At 49.0% G+C, this 19564-nt stretch overlaps 1 protein-coding gene across 6 annotated transcripts in view; it reads left to right on the forward strand.

The window, feature by feature from the left end:
* The first annotated feature begins 4803 nt into the window (after positions 1-4803).
* The window catches only part of INPP5B (inositol polyphosphate-5-phosphatase B), a 51994-nt gene continuing 37233 nt past the window's right edge, over positions 4804-19564 (forward strand). Inside the window, exons 1-6 of one of the 6 annotated variants that reach the window (XM_073317435.2) lie at positions 4804-5039; positions 5379-5444; positions 6097-6176; positions 6645-6742; positions 7247-7276; positions 8062-8172. In XM_073317435.2, coding sequence (XP_073173536.1) covers positions 5388-5444; positions 6097-6176; positions 6645-6742; positions 7247-7276; positions 8062-8172 — 376 coding nt within the window. In that variant the 5' untranslated portion in view covers positions 4804-5039; positions 5379-5387. The other 5 variants (XM_073317436.1, XM_073317437.2, XM_073317439.1 and 2 more) reach the window with 5 other exon arrangements.

Genomic DNA, 19564 nt, shown 5'->3' on the forward strand with positions numbered 1-19564 from the left:
CTTCCACGGTTAGTTTCTTTTTGGAACCTTGTGTTTTTAATGAACCTTAAACCCCCATGATTGTGCCTCTCCCTGTGAAATCCAAAGGGGAACAGAGCAGACACAGCCTGTGCATTAAGCAGGCTGCAAAGCTGCCCACTTCCCTGCCAAAAACCCGTAGGACTGTGTGACTTCAAACAAAGTGAAGCACCCTGGGGCTACGGCCGTGTGACTTTACTAGTCTGAGATTTTGGATTACCTGGAATGAATGACATCCTGCATGGGCGGTGCGGATAATAAGCTGGGGAATGCTGTGCCTCTCCAACATCCCCGCGTGGCCCTGCCCATGCTCTGCCCTGGGACCCCCTCCTGCTGCTAGTTGGCCCCAGCTCAGGCAGGCTGCTGCTCTTCTGGGAAGCCCACTGGGGCTAGGGCAGCTGGGACTTGGGGTGTCTGGGGCCACCCAGCTCCGGCAGCCTGGTGGGGGTGGCTCTGGGCTTCGGGGTGGGAAGGAGGGTGGGAGGAGCAGGTCCTCAGGCAGAAGGGGTGGGCCAGGTCAGGGGCTATCCTCCCCGAGCCTGTGGTTCACCCACTGCCCATGCATCTAGCTATATGAATGATGGGGTGGAAGAAGCCTCTGAAAGGGCAGAAAATCCTGCCATAAATCCAGGCACAAGCAAAGTCCACCTGGGGTAGTGACCTGCTTGCAATGTAGCTTTTCTAAGCATTGACCTCAATAACTAGCTTATAACCACACTGATGATGGAATGTCTCCTACCTGGGTGGGCTAAATTAGGAACACCATATTTCTTCTCTAGAATCTTACCCAAGGAAACAGCGTTCCTCTAAAAGTGGCACATATGTCTTAGGAGCCTGTTTGCCAGTCCCGGAGTCTTTACTGTCTGAAGGGTGACTAATAAAAGTAGAACCAGGATCGTAAGGGACTGTTCATTCTAGCCATGTGTTTAATCCGGGATTAGTCTGTGTCTAAAAGAATCTGCTGCAACCAATTGTTGCACCCAATGTAGCTGATACTGATTAAGTGACTGAATTATGTTTGCTGGAAACCACAAGGCAGAGATTGCTGGTAGCTGATGATAGATATGAGCTCTGTTGTGACTGTTGTACTCTGTTGTTCTATTTTCAGAATCTGTCCTTTGAAGAGGCGTTATAAATAAATATATTTATCAACCTCCGTGTTTAATTATTGGAGGCGATCTTCTGCCATGGCTGAAGCCTGTTTCAGGGCTTGTCGTGCTGGGGAGGTCAGGGAGACAGTGACTCAAGGCAGATGTGGAGTGGGGGAGAGTGGTTGGCAGGCCCTTGGGTGATGAATGTGGCTGAAACGACGTGTACAATAAACCCTTCATTGCTGTGGCAGCCTAAACTAGGAAGTGCCTGGCGACCTCCCTCTCGCTGGCATGGGGACTCGGTTATTATTTTCAGCCAAACTCCTTGAAGTCTTCAGTGTGCCCCTTCCTCTGTGCAGGACTCCTTGTTCCCATGACTGCCTTGCCTACTCTGTGCTGTGACTCCTGCAGCCTAGTCTACAGCCGACTCGTTCTGATGTGTTTACAGACCCCAAAGGTGGGGCTTTTATTTGTTACAGACCTCAAATGCTAGCTTATGACAAATCATAAGCAGGGCACTGCTTAGTGCTAGTGGAAAAATTCACACTGTGCTAACAACTGCCTTTGAGAGGAACAGATCCTGTCATCATTGTTTGGGTGTCAGAGTAACAGCCGTGTTAGTCTGTATTCGCAAAAAGAAAAGGAGGACTTGTGGCACCTTAGCGACTAACCAATTTATTTGAGCATAAGCTTTCGTGAGCTACAGCTCACTTCATCGGATGCAGACCTCAGCTGCTGGCAGGCCTTAATGCTCATGTTTATACTTGAGCTGGCATAAATTACACACACAAACATCCCCTGCAGCATTTTACGGATACTTCTTATAGTTTGCAATCCCCAGGCTAAGCTTTCCTTGCAGTCTGCCTCCTCCCTTCCCACTGTTGTGAGCTTCTGCTCAGGAGCTAGCAGGAGCCTGGCTCTGGAGCAGCAGGTGTCCTTTTCTCCTACAGCCAGGAATGTTCCTGCCGTTGGGGCGTTACCTTAGAAGAGGGATATTTACTCCCTAATCATTCCCAAAACCTGGAAGAGACGAAACGTGAAATGGCGCCACATTCTCAGGATTCTAGAAAATAAAAAAACAGCTGCAGAATTTTAGGAATTCAGTGTCCCTCTAGGGCAGATGGAAAAAAACATCTACAGCAGCCTACTGGCAAAACAAGGTTTTTCCTAATATCCCTGACCCCTCTACTTCCACTCCACCCTGGGCCAGCTCAGCAGATGCTCCTGGGGTCCCAGCCATTCATTTATAACACTCTATACAATGCACCTAATTTCTTCAAATAAGAATTCCCCCCCCCCCCAATAACATTAAGCAAATGGAATATTTTGGCCAACCCCTTTCTACTCTTCCCCGCCCCGCCCGCCCGCCCAGAGGCTGGCTCACAGGCATAGTTAGTGTAACCGCTCTGGTTGCTCCAGCAGCAGCCCTCTTCTCTCCCATCTTAGCAGTGATTCCCCTTGGGTCAGATTCCTGTCCGTCAGACTGGGGATGGTCTCACATTTGTGCAATGCTCTAAGTCAGCAGCTTCACACATGCTGAATGTATAGAAACCACTGAAGAATTAACCCCCTCCACACCATTTCACTCATGATGGGAGCACCGGAGGGAGGGTGTAGCCCCAGCCTCATGAGAGAATGCTCAGAACAAAGGCAGGTGTTTTGTTGCATAACTGCTTGGCCACGACAGGTGCAGCTGGAACTCGATTGTGACAATTGTTAATTGAAGCCACGCTCTCCTGTCTTTAGTCTGCAGAGGGTTTGGTTTGGTTTCTTGGGCCTGGTCTATACTAGCAACTTATGTCAGTATAACTACATTGCTCAGGGGAAATCCACACCCGCAAGCAACGCCGTTATACCGACCTAACTCCCGGTGTAGACAGCGCTCTGTTGAGGGGAGGGTTTCTCCCATTGACACAGCTGTGGCCTCTTGGGGAGGTGGAGTTCCTGCGCCCATGGGAGAAGCTCTCCTGTCCGCGTAGGTTGCGTCTTCACTGAAGTGCTACAGGGGTGCCGCTGCATTGGTTCAGCTGCTCTGTGGCAGGATTTGAAGGGTAGACAAGCCCTCGGTCTGGCACCTGCTCCCAGAGAGACTCCGCAATGATTGATTTGCATAATGAAGCAGATGCTCCACATTTTGCTCACACCAGCTGTGGCCCAAGATGCTGCTGCATTTTAATCGGAAATGATTTGTTCTCAGGGAGGTGGGACAGAGGAGATGGTGTTCTGAATTTTGCCATGAAATGAATCTTTCCAAGGCTTCACTAGTCCTGGAGTCTCCTTTATTCTGATTAAGATTTTTTTCAGAATGCTCTGTAGAAATGAGATCTGCTTTAAGCAGGGATGTTGCTCCCTTTAGGTCTGATATTTCCAAGCATAGGCGCTCAGCACTTTCAGCAATTCCACAGGTTTCTTTGAGTCTCCGGTTTGGCACCCAAAATCACCAGTCAGTTTTGAAAATCTTCTCTAAACTCTCTAATCAAAGCAGGAAATAAAATATAAGAAAATACCTGGGGATTTGGAGGCTTGTTTATATTTTGTATCAGGAAGGGGGAAAAAAAAACATTTTGCGGGAAATTTGTTTGCTCTTTTTTAAAGGGGAAACTGTCAGGTAGTTTGAGCCCGACATTTGAGTTTTATTTTTTTAAAAAGCTTTTTGTGATGCTTGTTTATGTATTTGTCATAACGGCTCTTAGTCTTAACCCTTCCCCTGCATTGTCTGAAATCCAACCGCTGCCACACTGGGCCAGGGCCTGAGCCACAAAGTGAAAGTGAGCGTCCTCTGGGTGTCCGAGCAGAAATGCAATCCCGGAGAAAAACCAATGGCTCCGAAGCGTTCTGATAACACTGGGAAGGACAAGGTATTTATTTATTCATATGTGACCTGTAAGATGACATAATACATTGCTTGTTATGTAATTAAAGGGTTAGATGTGGAGGGCTCAGTGCAGGGCGGGAGCAGGAGGCAGGAGGAATGCTGGGAGTTGAAGGAAGACTGCTGATGTCAAATGGCAGCCTACAGCCAGGTACCATACAGTGCCCTGAGGGCTGATCACCTGTCTGTGTGTGACAGGTGCCAGGGAGAGGTGAGGCTGGGAAAACATATGGAGAAAAGGGCTTGGCTCTAAGTAATTAACAGAGAAAATAAGGAAATAGCTTGAGAAAAGCAAAGGGCACAGGCACCAGCTAACCTGGTGCAACAGAAACACTGGACACGGCACTTGCTCCAGGTGCCAGCAGGTGATGGGACAGTGTCCTTAGAGAAAGGCTATGAAATGAAAAACCTACTTGCCGTGATGTCCTGTTTGCTCCACTGAGGGGCCAACAGCAGTGAGAAAAACCTGCTTACGTGTCGAGAGAACTAGCCCCAAAAGGGAACAAAAATCCATCTGAAATCACTGCAGATTCTCCCCTGGGTCTGAGCATGGATCTGGCCAGTGTCTGGGAGATAGAACAAAGATGGGCCTGTTCCTTTGTGAGGTGAGGGTCTGCAGGGCTCACAGGAGCTGGATTGCTGCTTCCATTCAAATCCATAGACATGGCCCTGCCAGCTGCTCCTGCTTTAACGCCCAGATTCCTGATGTGGAGATCTGGGACACCGAGAAGGGGGAAGAGGCCAGAGCAGATGGAACAAGCCAGAGAGGAAGTGGGAAAGCAGCCAGGCTGCAGCGGGGTGGAGAGGAGGAAGTGGGGAGGAGGCCGGCAGGAGAAGAGGGGGCTCCAGCTGCAGAGGGGGCCGGAGCTACGAGGAACCTGGCAGCAGACATGATTTCAGCGTTTTCGTGACACAGTTTCAGAAAGCGGGTCTGGCTGAAGCTACTTCAGGCGACTGCCGGAGCATCTGAGGTGGAGTGATCCTGTCTGCGTCTCCAATCTGAGCCCTTAGCGGGAAAGAGGCCGCAGGGGAAGGATCTGGTACAAATACAGCAGCTGGTACGTATCTGATTTACATTGCAAAGTCTGCTTTAAAGTCTGCAAAGTCATCGATTACCGGCCTGTGTTCGGTAAGCTGCCAGGTAGCGTGGCTTGGTCTGTAGTGCAGACAGGGCCTCTGTTTCCCTGCCACAGGCTGGGCTGAGTCACTCTGCCTGGGCTGATGCAACCCACAGCCATGGTCAGATCAGCGTGTCCCACTCGCTCACTGCATGGTCGAGTGCGGTAGGAGCTTCATTGCTTGGCACCAGCTTGTGGCCTGGTTGTTGCAGAGTGGCATTAAATCGACTTGGCGAATTCACATATGTAATTCACTGACAGCAGCCCTTTGCGTTCCAGGCCTGGAGGATGGACGAATCAGTTGCTATTCAGGAGACCCTGGCGGATGGACAGACCTGCCTGATCATATCCTTTGCACCAAGCATTTCTTTGTAGATAAATGAACGTGGCTTGGAATTACCAGGGAAATCACACCCCTTTGTCCCCCGTTTCTGCCTCTCAGAGTTACTGAGTATCAATGGAGACAGGATCATTACTTGTAGGCCATCTGTTAATCCAAAACAACTTGTATGTCCCAGTCCTTTTCATGGCACACTGGCCTGGGTGCTGTGCTAATAATATTGGGCCAAATTCTATGGCCCCTAATTGAGCAAAAAACCCTTTCCCCGACACCTTCCATCCAAAACACCAGTCACGCTTTACAACTCCCTGCATGGCCGGGGCAGAGTGGAAGTGGACCACTCCGCACACCACCGCAGGTGGAAGAGAGTCTTTCTCAAGAGGCAAGTGGCTGCACACAATGGCCCAGGACAGAGCGTGGTGGGAGAATCCAGGGTTGAGCTGAAATGGCAGGAGGAATTTTAAGGAGGCAGAACACCTGGCTCCTAACTGATTCTGGATGCGAATGGAGGCTCCAGACAGGAAACCCAGAGGCTGAGCAGCTGGTGGCTGCTGCAGTCGAAGACAGGTTGAGAGAGAGAGAGCTCAGCCTCCTGCCTTTCTGGCTGCCCTAGAGGAGTTGTGTCTCTGTTGGCCGTTCCTTGACCATGAGCTGCATGCGGTACAGGGTATCCTGGCTGGTGAGGAGAGTGTGGAGAGCCGGCTTCTGGGCCTTGTGCGGACCCATGGAGAGCATGCGTAGGTGCTTGAGACAATGTCTGATGGGCCACTCATATGGGGAAGGCAGGGCCCTCTGGCTGGCAGTCTCAGCAGGAAGCCCCAGAATTGAAGGGGCCATGGAACTACATGAACTCCCCTCCCACCCCAAAGGTGCTCTCTCCATGTCGGGATTTGGCAAAGTAATGTGGGAAGGTCGTTTGCCCTGCCACTACCTGTTTTGTACCTGATCTGTATTTAATCAGAGGAGGCTAGACTCCAGGGCTGTTAGTCTGGTACTTTTCACCAGCAACTTGTATAAATTAATTTTAAAAAACCCCACCCTTACGGGGTGCGCTGGCAGGCATGGGACAGGGACAGGAGCTGCAGGGGCTGTGCTAGCAGGTGAGTGTGGTGCTGGGATAGGATGGTGTTGAACCATGCTTGCAGGGAGCTCAGTGCTGATGCTGGAATGGAGGTGGCATTACCCCCCCTGCTCTTTGCCTCCAGGCTCTTCCTGTACACTCATCGGCGAATGGCTATAACAGCTGAGGATGTCTGCTTGGAGAGAGTCGTGCCGATCACCGAAGGATTTGCAGCAGAAGAAGGTAGAGCTGCCCTCTGCATCCTTCACTCGCTTCCTGGAAGGAGGTTCTTGCTTCTGCTCCTCAGAGATCAGTCAGGTGCCATCTTTTCTTGGGGGCAGGTAAAGAGAGGATCTGTGTGTGGAACAGAATCTGAATTTTGCTGTGCTGCTGCCTGAAATTTGGAAACTGATCACCTTTTGCCTTGTTGTGCTGTAACTTTTAAACAGCTGAATCCAGTGTAATTAATTAACATTCTCAGAAAAACAGGCTGCATTGCACCCCATGGAACCCAAACTATACTATGCACCCCCAGCTCTGGCAAGAGGAGACCTTAGAGTTACCAAATAATACTCATGGCCTCCTATCCTTTCTGACTTCTTCTGCCTCCCTTTCTGTCCCTTATCAGAGGGTGCTCAGGGTTGGTCTGCCTGAGCTATTTATGAAGTATTATCCCTGGATAGTAGCAGTGTGGCTCAGGCACCACTTGCCAGGTTTTCTAATGGAACTGCTTTTCTCTTTTGACAGTTACACCTGACAGTGACCTTCATATCATTGGTGAGTCTCTTCTGTTGCTATGATTCCCACGAGGTACAAGAAAGATTCCCATATACTGAGGTTACAAGCTCTGTATGAACCATTATTCCACGATTTTTGGTTTGTGGAGTTTGCTCAAGGTTGCTTATGGGATGTCAGGGGCTGAGCTGCTCCAAACTGGACACACTCTGTGCAATGACGGAGTCTTGTCTTGCTATTATTGGGTAGTTTATAAATCTGGACACTATTACTAGTTAACAAGTGTATTGCCAACCCCAGTTCAAACTATCGTTTGGCTAAATGATTCCGGATTGTTGCTAAACGATGAGTTCTAGTCGGTCTCCCTAGCTTTTACTGGAGTATCAGCTGGATACTATTATCATTTATTTAAATTGTGAAAGCCCCCAAAATGTGTTAACCGCTGTTCAAATGCAACTGTATTTCAGTGGCGTGGGTAGGGATTCCTTGTCTAATTTTTCTGTTTGTTTAAGTTTTATAAAACGTTTTGGGATCAGTTGGGCTGAAAGGGACTAGAGGAATAATAATGATGATTATTTACAAATCCTATTTAAAAATAAAACAAATTCATTCAAATACAGGAAACTGAAAGAGGTGATGAAGCTGATTTCTTTCCTCGCAGCTGGTGTGGTTTTCTACTGATTTGAGTACTGCAGATGTGGAAACATGTCCAGTGCTGGCATGGCTTTTGTGGGCCTGCAGCACCTAAAGTAGTGTTTAGAAACTGTAAGTGTCTTCTGCAAACTTAGCAGCATTAATTCCAACTCTCCTCTTCCCGCCATGTGTAGGTTCTGATGTGACTGTCCAGATAAGCTCGGAAGATGGTCAGCTGGTGGTGCGATTGCCTTTTGGGTCCCATACACGCACATTCCTACAGGAGATCAGCAAGTGCCGACCAGGTACAACCCTCTGTCATATAAGTATTGAAATTAATCCATAGGTTGGTACAGATGCTGCAGACGAAGGAGGAAGTCTAGGTTAGGATTTTGTCTTTGTATCATGTTTTCTCTCATCGTAGGAGGAATGTCAATTCCAGTATCCCTGTTGCTGCCACTTGTATTTACACAGCTAGCTTACAGGCCTCTGGATGTACTAAACTTCCAGATCCATCACTCTTGTCTGTCACTAGATGACTCAGCAGAGATGCTCTGAGCTTTGCCTCAGTAGCAAGTAGGAATAGTATTTATATTGTAGCCTTGCTTGGGCTCACCACTCATGGAGCAGGGAAGTAAAATGTAGCCTAGAATTGATCCTCAAGACACTAAATCCGAAGCTATGACTTGTGCTAATGCTGTAAGAGATCACAGAGAACTGGTTCCAGGGAGGCAGCAACTGTTGGATACTCCTGTTCCCCACTCCGTCTTCCTCCCCTTAAAGACTAAGGCCTGGTCTACACTTAAAACTTAAAAAGAAAAGGAGGACTTGTGGCACCTTAGAGACTAACCAATTTATTAGAGCATAAGCTTTCGTGAGCTACAGCTCACTCACGAAAGCTTATGCTCTAATAAATTGGTTAGTCTCTAAGGTGCCACAAGTCCTCCTTTTCTTTTTGCGAATACAGACTAACACGGCTGCTACTCTGAAACTTAAAACTTAGGTCAACATAGCTACAGTTCTCAGGGATGTGAAAAATCCACAGCCATGAGTGCTCTAGCTACACCAACTTAACCCCCAGTGTAGATGCAGCTAAGTCACAGAACAATGCTTCTGTTGACCCTAGCTATTGTCACTCGGGGAGGAAGAGTTCCTACAGCAATGGCAAAACCCCTTTCATCATTGTAGCCTACGTCAATGCTAGAGGGTTATGCCGGCATAGCTATGGTGCCTTGCTATGCCACTATAGTCCCCATAGTAGTGACGTGACCTAAGCTGTATCGCAGCTGCCATCTTTCCATGTGGGATTCCCTCCTGTGATCAGCCATGCTGGGCAGAAGGATTGGTGGTTCAATTAGTTTTCAGTTCTGTCCTAGGGGAGTACTATTGTGCTGTTAAACAATGTCCATGTTTCACCCCTGAGGTGGCTACCGTTCAGTGGTGGGTGCAGTGATCCCTGTGTATGGACTTTCTCTTGGCATAGGTTTAGGTTTATAGAGCACTTTGAGATCCTTTGACTTGAGATGAAAGACACTAGAGGCATGTAAGATGTTAATTATTTAAAATCACAATGTTAAAAATATTGGGTGGTGTTCCCTCCATCACTCCAGCCCAGGCAATGGCTGGGACTGTCGGTATGCCTACCTAGAGCCTCATCAGCTTCCTCTAGACCGACGGAGACTATGCCAGCATAGCTCAGCATCGTTGCTGTGCCAGCATAAGCCCATAGACTGTGTCTATGCTGACAGAAGGGTTTTTCAATGTTGGTGTAGGAATACCAATTCCCTGAGAAATGGTTGCTCGTTTGACAGAAGCATTCTGCTGTCGACCGAGCTGCGTCTATACTGTCAGTTAGGTTTCACATCCCTGACTGACGTAGCTATGTTGACCTAAAACTTAAGGGTAGACCAGGTGTTAGAGCCAGAAGAGCACTAGTCACAGGCTGGTCCAAGAATGCTTCTTGGGAAGGACTCTCTATGGCCTGTTGAATAACCTGAGTTCCTCTAAGACCTGATTTCTAACCAAGATGTTTCCATTTCAATTTGGGGAGAGGCTATTACTCAGTAAATTGATACATTTAAAAAATGAACGTGTCTCTGCACAAAGCCCTATCTCTGCAGAGCAAGCGGCCTGGCTGGCTCAGGAAGAGCCTGGTCATGCAAGGGGCACCGTTTCTCACAACGACAGAACTACAAACTGCTCCCCTCAGTGGAGCTCATCGCTTTGAACACAGGCTGTCTCTAGTCAGCTTGTTCACTTCATAAGAACATAAAAGCAGCCATACTGGGTCATACCAAAGGTCCATCTAGCCCAGTATCCTGTCTTCCAACAGTGGCCAATGCCAGGTGCCCCAGAGGGAATGAACAGAGCAGGTAATCGTCAAGTGATCCATCCTTTGTCATCCACTCCCAGCTTCTGGCAAACAGGCGAGGGACACCATATTCTCCCAGCTTGGCTAATAGCCATTGGTGGACCTATCCTCCATGAACTTATCTAGTTCTTTTTTGAAGCCTGTTACAGTCTTGGCCTTCACAACATCTTCTTGCAAAGAGTTCCACAGACTGACTGTGCGTTGTGTGAAAAAATATTTCCTTTTGTTTGCTTTAAACCTGCTGCCTATTAATTTCATTTGGTGACCCCTAGTTCTTCTGTTATGAAAAGGAATAAATAACACTTCCTTATTTACCTTCTCCACACCAGTCATGATTTTATAGACCTCTATCAGATCCCCCCTTAGTCATCCCTTTTCTAAGCTGAAAAGTCCCAGTCTTATTAATCTCTCCTCATACGGAAGCCGTTCCATACCCCTAATAATTTTTGTTGCCCTTTTCTGAAACTTTTCCAATTCCAATATATCTTTTTTGAGATGGGGCAACCACATCTGTATGCAATATTTAAGATGTGGGCATACCATGGATTTATATAGAGGCAATATGATATTTTCTGTTTTATTATCTATCCCTTTCTTAACGATTCCCAACATTCTGTTCGCTTTTTGACTGTCGCTGCACATTGAGTGGATGTTTTCAGAGAACTATCCACAATGACTCCAAGATCTCTTTTTCGAGTGGTAACAGCTAATTTAGACCCCCTCATTTTATATGTATAGTTGGGATTATGTTTTCCAATGTGCATTACTTTGCATTTATCAACACTGAATTTCATCTGCCATTTTGTTGCCCTGTCACACAGCTTTGTGAGATCCTTTTGTAGCTCTTCACAGTCTGCTTGGGACTTAACTATCTTGAGTAGTTTTGTAGCATCTGCAAATTTTGCCACCTCACTGTTTATCCCTTTTTCCAGATCATTTATGAATATGTTGAATAGGACTGGTCTCAGTACAGACCCCTGGGGGACACAACTATTTACTTCTCTCCATTCTGAAAACAGACCATTTATTCCTTACCCTTTGTTTCCTATCTTTTAACCACTTAACGATCGATGGGAGGACTTTCCCTTTTATCCCATGACAGCTTACTTTGCTAAAGAGCCTTTGGTGAGGGACCTTGTCAAAGGCTCTCTGAAAATCTAAGTACACTATATCCACTGGATCCCCATTGTCCACATGCTTGTTGACCCCCTCAAAGAATTCTAGCAGATTGGTGAAGCATGATTTCCCATGTTGACTTTTCCCCAACAAATTATGTTCATCTATGTGTCTGAGAATTTTGTTCTTTACTATAGTGTCAATCAGTCTGCCAGGTACTAAAGTCCAGCTTACCAGCCTGTAACTGCGGGGATCACCTCTAGAACCCTTTTAAAAATTGATGTCACATTAGGTATCCTCCAGTCATTTGGTAGAGAATCTGATTTAAATGATAGGTTACAAACTACAGTTAGTAGCTCTGTAATTTCACATGAGTTCCTTCAGAACTCTTAGGTGAATACCATCTGGTCCTGATGACATATTACTGTTTAGTTTATCAGTTTGTTCCAAAGCCTTCTCTAATGACATCTCAATCTGGGACAGTTCCTCAGATTTGTCACCTGAAAAGAATGGCTCAGGTTTGGGAATCTCCCTCACATCCTCAGCCGTAAAGACTCATGCAAAGAATTAATTTAGTTTCTACGTAATGGCCTGATCGTCCTTGAGTGCTCCTTTAGCATCTTGATCGTCCAGTGGACTCACTTCTTGTTTAGCAGGCTTCCTGCTTCTGATGTACTTAAAAAAAATTGCTATTACTTTTTGAGTCTTCGGCTAGCTGTTCTTCAAATTCTTTTGTGGCCTTCCTCATTATATTTTTACACTTCATTTGCCAGAGTTTATGCTCCTTTCTATTTTCCTCACTGGGATTTAATTTCCACTTTTTAAAGGATGCCTTTTTGTGTCTCACTGCTTTTTTTACTTTGTTGTTTAGCCACGGTGGCACTTTTTGGTTCTCTTACTATGTTTTTTTTAATTTGGGGGCCTCTATTTAAGTTGAGCCTCTATTATGGTGTTTTTAAAAAATTTCTGTACAGCTTGCAGGGATTTCATTTTTAGCACTGTACCTTTTAATTTCTATTTAACTAACTTCCTCATTTTTGTGTAGTTCCCCTTTCTGAAACTAAATGCTACAGTGTTGGGCCGCTGCGGTGTTTTCCCCGCCACAAGGATGTTAAATTTAATTATATTATGGTCACTATTACCAAGTGGTCCCCTTATATTCACCTCTTGGACCAGATCCTGTGCTCCACTTAGGACTAAATCAAGAATTGCCTCTACTCTTGTGGGTTTCAGGACTAGCTACTCCAAGCAGCAGTCATTTAAGGTGTCAAGAAACTTTAACTCTACATCCTGTCCTGAGGTGACATGTACCCAGTCAATATGGGGATAGTTGAAATCCCCCATTATTATTGAGGTTTTTATTTTAATAGCCTCTCTAATCTCTCTGAGCATTTCACAGTCACTATTACCATCCTGGTCAGATGGTCAGTAATATATCCCTATTGCTATATTCTTATATTAGAGCATGGAATTACTATCCATAGAGATTCTGTGGTACCGTTTGGTTCATTTAAGATTTTTACTTCATTTGATTCTACGCTTTCTTTCACATATAATGCCACTCCCCCACCAGCATGACCTGTTCTGTCCTTGCAATATATTTTGTACCCTGGTATTACTGTGTCCCATTAATTATCCTCATTCCACCAAGTTTCTATGATACCTATTAAATCAGTATCCTCTAGAGGCACTCTAGTTCATGCATCTTATTATTTAAACTTCTAGCATTTGTATATAAGCACTTTAAAAACTTGTCACTTTTTAGCTGTCTGCCATTACATGATGTAATTGAATAGGAATCTTTTTCATTTGACTGTTTCTCATCAGATCCTACCCATATTTTATCATCTTCCATCCTCTCCTTCTTACTGGGACATAGAGAATCTCCATTAATAGATCTTCCCCCTAAGGAATGTCACTGTCCGAACCATGTGCTCTTCTGCACCTGTCGGCTTTCCTCCAGCCCTTCGTTTAAAAACTGCTGTTTGGCCTTTTTAAGTGCCAATCTGGTTCCATTTTGGTTTAGTGGAGCCCATCCTTCCTGCATAGGCTCTCCCTTTCCCAAAACTTTCCCCAGTTTCTAATAAATCTAAACCCCTCCTCCCTACACCATCATCTCATCCACACATTGAAACCCTGTAGTTCTGCCTGTCTAACTGGCCTTGTGCTTGGAACTGGAAACATTTCATAAAATGGTACCATGGAGGTCCTGAACTTCAATTTCTTACCTAGCAGCCTGAATTTGGCCTCCAGGACCTCTCTCCTATCCTTTCCTATGTCACTGGTACCTACATATACCATGACCACTGGCTCTTCCCCAGCACTACACATAAGTCTATCTAGATGTCTCGAGAGATCCGCAACCTTTGCACCAGGCAGGCAAGTCACCATGTGGTTCTCCTGGTCATCGCAAATCCAGCTATGTTTCTAATGATTGAATCCCCCATAACTATTACCTGCCTCTTCCTAATAACTGGAGTTTCCTCCCCCAGAATAACTATCATTCTTCCATGGACAATAATTCTGTCTTGAGATGTAAAGAACAATGTAGCCATGCAGGGAATGTCAAAGGGAGCAGGAAAGGTAAAATGGCTTCTAGGGTTTAAATCATCGGCTCCTGTGTATTGCAATCTGGTATAGCAGGGATATTAGGTTATGAAGGCTGGCGTGACTGCTCAGGGTATAATTGGGTCCAAGGAGAGATTAATGGCATTTGGGGCGCAGACAGTGCTCGGTGTGCAAGGGATACTAGGGAAGCCAGGAGTACTAAGGGCTGATCCAATTTGCCATTGAGTTCAAGGGCAGTTGAATTGGACGCTAAGTGAGTTTCATGGATATATAGTGCTAGTTAAGTGCAACCTGCATTGGATCCAGTTGTATGTTTGCTGTCAGAGGTACAGCTGGAAGCTCTCAAATGAGCAGTTAATATCTGCCCCAAGTAAGAACCCTTTGGATATTTTTCTCAAGGTGGGAGTCTTTAGGCCTGCACATGGGTTTCAGGGGCAGCATATATTTAACCTGCAGGGCCAATTCCTGGGAATCCTGCTGCCCTTCCATCATGTATAGAGCAGAGGCCCCTGAGGTCCCTGCAAGTCCCCGCTGCGGAGGGACGCTGCCTCCTTCAGAGACGCTGTTTGCTAGTGCCCCCTGCAGATGCTGCCTGTGGGCCCCAACGCCTCGGGGACCCTGGCTCAGCTTCCTCAGCGGAGACCCAGGTCACCAGGGCTGCTGTGGCGCACGCTGAAGTACAGAAAGTGGGGGCTCAGGCAGACAGCCCGGCGCGGGCGCCCGGGGGTGTGTTGGCGGCTGTGGGTGGCGCGGGGAGCCCGGCGCGGGCGCTCTGAGGCGCGCCGGGGGACGCGGGGGGGGGGCCCGGCGCGGGCGCTCTGAGGCGCGCCGGGGGATGCGGGGTGGGGGGGGCCCGGCGCGGGCGCTCTGAGGCGCGCCGGGGGACGCGGGTGGGGGGGGCCCGGCGCGGGCGCTCTGAGGCGCGCCGGGGGATGCGGGGTGGGGGGGGCCCGGCGCGGGCGCTCTGAGGCGCGCCGGGGGATGCGGGGTGGGGGGGGGCCCGGCGCGGGCGCTCTGAGGCGCGCCGGGGGGGCGCAAGGGGGGGGGGCCCGGCGCGGGCGCTCTGAGGCGCGCCGGGGGACGCAAGGGGGGGGGCCCGGCGCGGGCGCTCTGAGGCGCGCCGGGGGGGCGCAAGGGGGGGGGGCCCGGCGCGGGCGCTCTGAGGCGCGCCGGGGGGGCGCAAGGGGGGGGGGCCCGGCGCGGGCGCTCTGAGGCGCGCCGGGGGGGCGCAAGGGGGGGGGCCCGGCGCGGGCGCTCTGAGGCGCGCCGGGGGGGGCGCAAGGGGGGGGGCCCGGCGCGGGCGCTCTGAGGCGCGCCGGGGGGACGCAAGGGGGGGGGCCCGGCGCGGGCGCTCTGAGGCGCGCCGGGGGGGCGCAAGGGGGGGGGCCCGGCGCGGGCGCTCTGAGGCGCGCCGGGGGGGCGCAAGGGGGGGGGCCCGGCGCGGGCGCTCTGAGGCGCGCCGGGGGGGCGCAAGGGGGGGGGCCGGCGCGGGCGCTCTGAGGCGCGCCGGGGGGCGCAAGGGGGGGGCCCGGCGCGGGCGCTCTGAGGTTTCGCTCCGCAGCGTTCCACGGGCACGGTGGGGAAGGATGTGGAGACCGGGACAGAGGCGAACAGGAGGGGAGCGGAGCGGGACGGGTGTGAAAGGGAAATGGCGGGTTTTTGGAGGGCGGTGATTGGCAGAGACGGGCGGGGCTTGGTGATTGGAGGAGGCGGGGCTCGGAGGCGGGGCTTGGTGATTGGAGGAGGCGGGGCTCGGAGGAGGGGCTGGGGGGAGGCCCGCCCGCGGGGCCCGGTGAGTGGAGGGGCGGGGCCCGGAGGCGGGGCTGGGGGCGGTCGGCCCGCCGTGGGCGGGGCCGGGAGGCCGTGGGCGGGGCCCGGAGGAGGCTGAGCTGAGGGCCATGGCCGCGGCCGGGTGGCTCCGCGGAGGTAGGGGCCGGGGTGGTTGGAGGCGCAGGGATGGTGCTGGGTGCGGGTGCCCCGGGGTCGCCGGGCCGGAGGCGGCCGGGCCGGGAGGCGGAGGGATGGTGAGGCGGACGAGGGAGGTGGGAGCCCGATGGGGGCGGGGTGCTGGGGGATGGGGCTGCCTGGTGGGGGGCGGCGCGGGGGGCTGGTCCCTGTCTCTTTGGCCCAGTCAGGCTGTGAACGCTGTGATCCCTTCCCCCCCCGGCCCCCTGGGGCTCCGTTCCGGTTCGCTGAATCCCCCTGCAGTTTCAGTGGGGTGCAGGATTCCTCTCCCCTTCTAATCTATATCAACAGCTGTCATGCCCTACCCCAGAGGCAGCTGCATCTGGGTCCTGCACGGAGGGGCAACTCCCTGGATAAACAGCAATTGTGGCTGCTGCTTAGGTCAGGGGAAGCATCCCTTTGCAACATCTGATGGACCCACCCCAGAAATGGCTGCATCCCTGTGCTGGGTGAAGTAATCCCCGTCAGCGGTTTGGGGAGCAGGAAGGAAGGCGCTGTTTTGTGTCTTTATGATGTATTAATAAAAGCCCACTAGAGAATGCTCTGAGCATGAAGATGCACATGTGGTTCATGGATCATGGTAATAAGGCTGATGAAACAAATTCAAATTGAAACTTGTACAGGCACTAGGGCACAGCCAGTGTGTGTCTGAATAAATCTTATTAAAGAACCTGCTGATGAAGTGAATTACTACTTGAATATATATATGTATGTCACCATTCTAAAATTCAGACTATTGTAGTAGGTATAAGATATTAGAAACTGTGTGGTTCCCTCAGGGCTGCTGAGGTGATTGCACAACAATCTGATAGGCAAACAGCCGTATCTCTCACTGTTTGAAAAGAGATAAAAACCTCTGAAGTTGCAGTATGAGATCAGTGTAATACACTCACAACCCAAGATATCCATGCTCATCTTATAAGGTGCATGTCATGCTCTCTTTGCATCCTTTCTGGATCACAGCCTATCCAGTGTGCATGTTGTTTTATTTCCCCTGGTGCTCAATGTGCTACCAGTCATAGAATCATAGAATATCAGGGTTGGAAGGGACCTCAGGAGGTCATCTAGTCCAACCCCCTGCTCAAAGCAGGACCAGTCCCCAATTAAGTCATCCCAGCCAGGGCTTTGTCAAGCCTGACCTTAAAAACTTCTAAGGAAGGAGATTCTACCACCTCCCTAGGTAACGCATTCCAGTGTTTCACCACCCTCCTAGTGAAAAAGTTTTTCCTAATATCCAACCTAAACCTCCCCCACTGCAACTTGAGACCATTACTCCTTGTTCTGTCCTCTTCTACCACTGAGAATAGTCTAGAACCATCCTCTCTGGAACCACCTCTCAGGTAGTTGAAAGCAGCTATCAAATCCCCCCTCATTCTTCTCTTCTGCAGACTAAACAATCCCAGTTCCCGCAGCCTCTCCTCATAAGTCATGTGTTCCAGTCTTCTAATCATTTTTGTTGCCCTTCGCTGGACTCTCTCCAATTTATCCACATCCTTCTTGTAGTGTGGGGCCCAAAACTGGACACAGTACTCCAGATGAGGCCTCACCAATGTCGAATAGAGGGGGACGATCACGTCCCTCGATCTGCTCGCTATGCCCCTACTTATACATCCCAAAATGCCATTGGCCTTCTTGGCAACAAGGGCACACTGCTGACTCATATCCAGCTTCTCGTCCACTGTCACCCCAGGTCCTTTTCCGCAGAACTGCTGCCTAGCCATTCGGTCCCTAGTCTGTAGCTGTGCATTGGGTTCTTCCGTCCTAAGTGCAGGACCCTGCACTTATCCTTATTGAACCTCATCAGATTTCTTTTGGCCCAAACCTCCAATTTGTCCAGGTCCCTCTGTATCCTATCCCTCCCCTCCAGCGTATCTACCACTCCTCCCAGTTTAGTATCATCCGCATATTTGCTGAGAGTGCAATCCACACCATCCTCCAGATCATTTATGAAGATATTGAACAAAACCGGCCCCAGGACCGACCCCTGGGGCACTCCACTTGACACACTTGAAGAGTGACTGACATTAACTCTTCCTAGACCTGTGTACGGTTTCAGAAATTATTCTGAAGTTCAGAATGGGAAACCTTGGTTCAGCACAGACAGAAATGATAGGACTTCCTGTTATGTGTAGCGGAATGCCTTAGTTTGTCAGGTATGTGTACATTATCTATCACTGCATTACCTAGGTCACAATGCCTAGCCATGTGTCTAACACAAGTCTACCAAAGAGATGTTTCGTAGGGATTTTTTCATAGGAGACATGGGCCCTAATCATGTTACCTCTGTTAGTTATGTAGTGCTGTTGACTTCCTGTGTGTCAGTTTGAACACATCCCTGTATACACGATGCTGGAAGGTCCGCTCTTTGGACCTTGCATTTGAATTTGCATCAGGTTACAGATAAAATACGTTTGATTTTCCTAAATCCTTGTAGATATTTATTTGCAACATAGAAGTACCATTGTCTGGCAAGTTTTCTGTTGTCTGTGGGTGCAGAGGCCAAGAAGAGTAACTGGCTCATATAGATCAGCACAGAAGTGCTTTTGCAAAATTAGTCGAGGAACCACATCCCACTTCTAGCTGAAGGCGTTGCTTAAATGAGCATGTAAAACCCTCAGAGTGCCTCCTTCAATTAGTATCAAACCTTGAAATGAAGCCTGTGACTTGCCAACCAGAGGCAGTTTCAACTCGATTAGCACAGTATTTCAGTGTACTTGGGATTTCTTTGTCACAAATATAGAATCTTAAAATAGTAGCATAGTCTGCCCCTGACAGAGCAGTAGATGGGAGTTACAGGCTCTGTGCAAACTGGTGGAGGCTAACTTATGAAAGTTATCGCCACAGGGAATTAGACTTTTATAGTGCCCTGGTTATGCTGAGTTTATGGCTGGTATTGTGAAATACAACTGATTAAAACCTGTCCGTGTCAGTAAGTGTAAAGAAGAAGGGAACTGGATTTGTGCCAGCTTGCCCTTTGTATAAAGGGAGCCTGGATAGAGTGGGCTTTTAAAACAAACAAAAAAGTGACCAACACCACTGCCAGCTCATGCGGCTTTTTCCCTTGTGTTTTTCTGTTGCATCCTGATAGCAACATAAGACACCTTTGGAGATGCCTCTTGACAGAGACTGATGCCAGGCCTACGTTTGGAAGGCTTTGCCAATAGAATTGTATTGATATACTAGACCAGCAAAGCGCTTCTAGTGTGGACACAATGTATATTGGTAAAACTGCCTTTGCCAGTATAGCTCAGTTTTGCCGGTATAACTGCGTCTATACTAGGGACTTTTGTGACCAGCGTAGCTGTGCTGGCAAATCACATCTCATCATGCACCTGATGTAGCTACGCCAGCAAACGTTTATGGCATAGACCTGGCCCAAGAGGGGGTTGTTAGTTCTTGAAACTCTTTACCTTTCAGTACCTCTCCTTTGAGGTTATGGGTTTCTGTCTTCCCAAGAACGAGGAGTACTTGTGGCACCTTAGAGACTAACAAATTTATTTGAGCATAAGCCTTCATGGACTAAAGCCTACCTCATCAGATGCATGCAATGGAAAATACAGTAGGAAGATATAGATATATCCATACAGAGAACATGAAAAAATGGGGGTTGCCATACCAACTCTAACGAGACTAATTGATTAAGGTGGGCTATTATCAGTAGGAGAAAAAAAACTTTT

The sequence above is a fragment of the Lepidochelys kempii genome, chromosome 19 (assembly GCF_965140285.1).
Source record: "Lepidochelys kempii isolate rLepKem1 chromosome 19, rLepKem1.hap1, whole genome shotgun sequence".
Taxonomy (NCBI): domain Eukaryota; kingdom Metazoa; phylum Chordata; order Testudines; family Cheloniidae; genus Lepidochelys; species Lepidochelys kempii.